At 40.6% G+C, this 6051-nt stretch overlaps 1 protein-coding gene across 1 annotated transcript; it reads left to right on the top strand.

The window, feature by feature from the left end:
* Positions 1-2914: 2914 nt before the first annotated feature.
* LOC145406140 (uncharacterized) lies at positions 2915-5732 on the top strand. The gene is given in 2 exon segments (XM_080277337.1): positions 2915-3768; positions 3770-5732. Coding segments are annotated over 2 exon segments (2817 nt in total).
* The last annotated feature ends 319 nt before the right edge of the window (positions 5733-6051 follow it).

A 6051-nucleotide genomic window follows, 5' to 3' on the forward strand; every position in this document is an offset into this window, starting at 1 on the left:
CAGTCTAAGCCTCCTGTACGATCCAACTCTCTGACGGACATCCCTGTTGCCACTTCATACTCCCAGGCTGCCGCTGCTCCTTCGCAGTCAGTGCGGCCAAAATCGAAGCCCGACAAGTCTGACAAGATTAATTTAACCACCCTCACTAAACAGTCACATCCTCATGTCCTTCCTGCTCCTGGTCCGGCGAGGGAGAGAAAGAATAGCTCTTCCTCGATGGAATCTGGGAGCCTCGGTATTGATGAGACTATGGAGATCTCCACAAACAAGCACCGGGATAGGTACCCCGGTAGCCACTCGCCTGGTCGCGGGGGGCATAAAAAGACTAAGCACACTGGCCACCCTTGAAAATCTTAAACTGCCGCATTCACTATACTACATTGGAATTGTAGAGGTATTGGGAATAAATTACACAATATAGCAATCATGCTTTCTATACACGTGCCAGACGTTGTTTGTTTACAGGAGACGCGCCTGGAGGATCACCCTGATCCTCCACAGTTCAAACACTATCACTCGTATAGAAGATATGAAGGTCACGGAGTTGCCATATACACACACAAAGCACACCCACAAACGGAAGTGATTCTAAATTCTACTCTGGAAGCTGTCGCGTGCAGAGTAAAATTTAATAACACGTATCTGTCTATTTGCTCTCTGTACTGTCCTCCACACGGCCCCATTGATAGTGATGCTTTAAATTCACTAGTTGAACATCTACCTGGAAATAGTTAGTGTTGGGCGACTTTAACGCCCATCACTATCAATGGGGTAGCTTGAGGATCGATGGTCGTGGGGAGCAAGTAGCCGACCTAATACTACAGTCCAACCTCTGTCTTCTGAACGATGGTAGAGCGACTCGTGTAGATGATCGTACTGGTAACTTTTCGGCCATTGACTTATCTTTGGCCTTCCCTGGTATACATCAAGATCTCTCATGGGACCCTTACGACGACTCCTTGGGAAGTGATCATTTACCCATCTGTCTTTCTTATACACGCGACATCATTTCGGACCCTCCACCTCCAAAATTTAACTATAAGAAAGCAGATTGGGGATCCTTCTCAAGGATCACCAATTTAGATATATCTGGGGAGACCATAGATGTTAAGGTCGAAAATATAACCCAATCCATATTACACGCAGCTGAGGCTGCTATTCCCAAGACTTCTACAGTTCATGCGAAGCATAGAGCACATTGGTGGACGCCGGATTGTCGACAAGCATTAAGAAAACGCAATAGGAGATACAGGATTTTTGATAGTCAGCCCACTGAGGAAAACTTTATTGCATACAAACAGGCACGGGCTGAGGCAAGGAGAATAATAAGAAGGGCCAAACGTGACTCCTGGCGGTCCTTTGTGTCCACGGTGACTCGTACAACTCCATTACGTAAAGTCTGGTCCACTATAAGAATATTAAATAATAAACGCCCATATTTTCCAATCACCACCCTTCAGGTTAATAATAACATCTATGACGAGCCCGTGGACGTTGCTAACATCCTCGCCAGGAGTTTTTCTCATGTAAGTAGCTCAGCCAATTATGATCCGCGTTTTCAACATCATAAACGCATGGCTGAGCTACAAATATTAGACTTTGCCACAGAAGACGTAGACTCCCCGTACAACCAAGAGTTTACGCTAGATGAACTGCTCCTTGCCCTTAAATCCTGTAAAGACACCAGCCCTGGACCAGACACCATCAAGTACGGTATGATCCAGCATCTTAATCAGGACAACCTGATTAAGATGTTAGCATTGTACAATGAGATTTGGGCGTCTCGAACGTTCCCAAACTCATGGCACTTTGCGCACGTCATACCGATACCCAAAGAGGCTGGTCGTCTTATGAATCCCACTTCATTTCGTCCTATTGTGTTGACTTCTTGTCTATGTAAGGTCATGAAACGTATGGTTAACAGTAGGCTTCTTTTTGTTTTTGTATCATTAGCATGATAGGTATTTGTATTATCTGTATATATGTAACTATTTTGTAATAATGGATAATGTAAGTCACACCAAATGTTTTCTTCTATTGCGCATCTCAAGCGTAATTTGTTTGGAGTCAGCTGACTTGGGTGTTTTCGATGTATACCGATCAGTTGCAGCTGGTTGTTGGTGGACGCTGGGTATTTACTTGTTGTTGGAGCCATATTATAAGGGTAGGTACAAGTTGTATAGGATTGTGGAGTTGCGAATACTTAGGTCATGAGGAAATAATAGTGGTATACTGTACATAAAGCAACGGAATTGTATCCACCCCTGTCGGGTTTGTTTGATGGTGGATTGGAATGTTTACTATCTGCGGCTTTCAGTCGGTGCAGGAACTGTGTGCAGAAGTGGTAGCCTAAGGTGATGATGACAGGATGCTCACCTACTGGGAATCGAGGCTCGTGATGGTGTGGCCATTGAAGTGAGTGTAAATAATATTACTTTGTGTTGTATATAGCGATGAGGCATGTCGTGCCTAGGGTGAATATTTGGGCTTTGGTAAATATATTTTAATTTCCTTGCTTTCTTATTGTATGCAATTGTGAATTATTATGGATATGATTGTTATGGAATTATTGTGCAGGCATATCTATTATTCATATTTGTTTACTGATGTGATTAGGCTTATAGACTACTCACTGTGTTACTTTTTGATTACCACTGAGGACTGGACCTGTACTACATTTGCACTACATAGATTTATTGCATTGATTTATTGTGGCCCAATGAATTTACCTTAGATTGTGTACATAGGAATTTTATAACATTATTGAGACTCTGTTCTCTGTTTTATTACAATTCATGTTCCCATTGTTTTATTGGATTATTGTATTACAGGTTGAAACTTCTTCTGGAATAAATAGCTGTTATGACTTGTGGCCCATCCTTGATTTTCCCAGTACATTTCAACTTCAACCACCATGGGGGTGCAAGAGGAATATGATGCCTTGATGAGACAGAGGGGCACCACCAAAGGAAAATTCACCAGGAAGGTAACATTGTGTGAGGAAGGATTGGATAGAGGTGATCATTTATCAGTGTTAAAGAGGAACTGTGATGAAGTGTTGGAAGCATTCAAATGCTTGGAGAGTAAAAGTGATGAACTGCTAACTTTCATATGTGACAATAATCTAAATGACAATGTGGAACAGGAAGCCCAGAAATACATTTTAGACTGTGAAAGAGTTAAGAATGATTTATGTGCAAAAATAGGTAAAATTGAGAATGACCAGAAAGCCATGGATAAACCTAAAGTTAAAGTAAAGAAATTTGAGCCACCTAAGTTTGAAGGTAATCTGAGAGACTACCCTACCTTTAAAGAGGATTATAAGAATCTTGTCAAAAGTATGTATGGTACTGATCCATATGCCCTTAAAATGTGTCTTGGTGGTGAAGCACTACAGGCAGTAAAGGGCTCTGAGGGTAACTATGAGGAAATGTTTCAGCGACTGGATGATAAATTTGGAAATTCAAGAAAGATTGTGGATTTAGTGATAAGTGATCTCAAGTCTTTAAAGAAGATTACTGATGGTGACACCAAAGGATTCATTAAAATGGTAGACCAGGTTGAGCAGTGTTGGTTAGATCTGAAAAAGGTAAATCTATCGGATGAACTTAACACAGCCAACGTTGTCAGTCACATTGAAAAGGTTTTACCTTCTCTTCAAAAGAGAGAATGGGTCATTAAAGCAGAAGAAGTGTCAGTCACTAGCAAGTTGTTTCCAGAGATGTTGAAGTTCCTGCAGAAGGAGAGGAAAGTTTTGGAGTACATGAATTAGAAATAGTAGTGGTGATAATAAGGTAACACAAGCAGTACATAATGTTAACAGTACATTTGATAATAACACTTATTCAGACCTGGTAAAGTTGGTGAAGAAGATGGGTGAAGAGCAGCAGGTCAAGAATAAAGAATTTGAATCATGTATTGTAAGCTTAACTGAGATGGTAAAAGGTGCTAACCATAAGGCAGAGAGCAAGGGTGGAGGGTGCTTGTTACACAACTCAACGGGTCATGAGATTACAGACTGTTATAAGTTCAAAGGTCTTAGTAGCAAAGATAGACTTGAGATGATGAAGAATAATGGCATATGCTTTAGGTGCTTGAAGGGATATCATCCAGCTCGTAGCTGCAAAGTGGGTAAATTATGTGATGTGGTGATTGTAGGACAAGGGTTGTGTAATCGTAATCATCATCCACTTTTGCACCCTGATAAGATGGAAGGTACTCTTCATAATGTAGTATCAGAGAAGACATTTACAACTTTGTTGAATATCAGTGCATTAAATAGCAGAAATCAACCTGTTACTGTATTATGGGATTCAGGATCTGATATTTCGTTGATAACTCATAGCATGGCAAAGAAACTGGGATTGAAAGGGAAGAATGTCAATCTTTCTATGATTAAAGTAGGTAATACCATTGAACATCAATCTAGTAAAGAATATTGTGTGCCTTTAACTGACAAAACTGGTAGGGTTTGGAATGTGGATGCTGTTGGTATCAATGAGATATCAGCCAGAATCAAGAAGGTTGATCTATCAAAAATGCCTGAACTTTTTGTGGGAATATCAAGATTCGAGGTAAATCGCCCACATGGTGAAATTGATATGCTCATTGGTGCCAATTATAGTGAATTGTTACCAAGAGTTGTTCAAACAAATAAGAGTCTACAGTTGTTAGAAAATCAGTTTGGGCTCAGTATCCGAGGTAGATATGATGTAAATACAGGTCAAGTCAACGCTAACAACCATTTACTCGTAAGAACGCATAAACTGTCAAGCTTTGCAAGTCTGAATGAAATCAGCATTGAGTCTGCTGATAATCTAAAGAGTACGTTGGATAAATTTTTTGCCATAGAGGAAATTGGAATAAAGTGTGAGCCACAATGTATCAAGTGTATGTGTAGAGGTTGTCCTGGACCTAACTGCATAAGTTTGAGAGAAGAAAAGGAACTAGCGTTAATTGAGGAAGGATTGGTGTACAATGAAGAGCAGAAATGCTGGATAGCTAGTTATCCATGGATAAAGGACCCAAAAAATCAGAAAAATAACCTCAAAGTAGCAAATGCCAGATTAAGAACAACAGAGATCAGATTAAAGAAACTCTGCATCGAATATGCAAATAAATATCAAAGTGAAATTGAAGATATGGTTAGTAGGGGAGTAGCGAGGAAACTAAGTAAGGAAGAGGTTAGAGACTACGAGGGTCCAGTTCATTATGTTCCCCATCATGAGGTGTTGAAGCCAGAATCTAGTTCAACCCCCCTGCGCATCGTTTTCAACTCCTCTGCATCTTATATGGGCCAGAAGCTGAATGACTTTTGGGCTAAGGGGCCCGACATTTTGAATAATTTGCTTGGAGTGTTATTTAGATTTAGACAAGATACGGTAGCCATAGCAGGTGACATATCGAAGATGTATCATACTGTCAGACTTAGCACACTAGATGAACACACTCATAGATTTGTGAGGAGGGACTTGGATAGCAATAGACCACCTGATCATTACGTACTCACCACAGTCACTTTTGGAGATGGGCCTAGTGGTACTATAGCTACATTGGCTTTGAGACACACGGTAGAAAGGTTTGGTGGGGAGGTTCCAGAAGTGCAAGACATGATTATCAATAATGCTTATGTGGATGATATACTGTATTCTACTGACTGTGTTGAGAAAGCCTTCAATTTGATACAGAATGCGGAGGAGATACCGTACTTACTCTGGGAAGTTTTCGGGTGAAGCACTGGATAGTCAGTGGGCATTATGAAAATTGTAATGTCAATGTGATAGACTCTGATTGTGAGAAGATTTTAGGTCTGAAATGGAACCCTAAGGAGGACAATTTTTCCTTCACAGTAAAGGTTAATTTCTCACCAAGAGTGAGAAAGATAAGGAGTGGTCCAAATTTAGAGTGCTGTGAGATTGAAGCCAAATTTCCAGAGGTTTTAACACGCAGAATGATATTGAGTCAGATTGCTTCACTCTATGATCCACTGGGGTTTACTGTACCAGTTGTACTGAAAGCTAAAGTTTTGATGAGGTCCATGATTACCAAAGG

The sequence above is a fragment of the Coenobita brevimanus genome, chromosome 69, assembly GCF_032717465.1.
Source record: "Coenobita brevimanus isolate Jiangsu-jjx chromosome 69, ASM3271746v2, whole genome shotgun sequence".
In the NCBI taxonomy this organism is placed as follows: domain Eukaryota; kingdom Metazoa; phylum Arthropoda; class Malacostraca; order Decapoda; family Coenobitidae; genus Coenobita; species Coenobita brevimanus.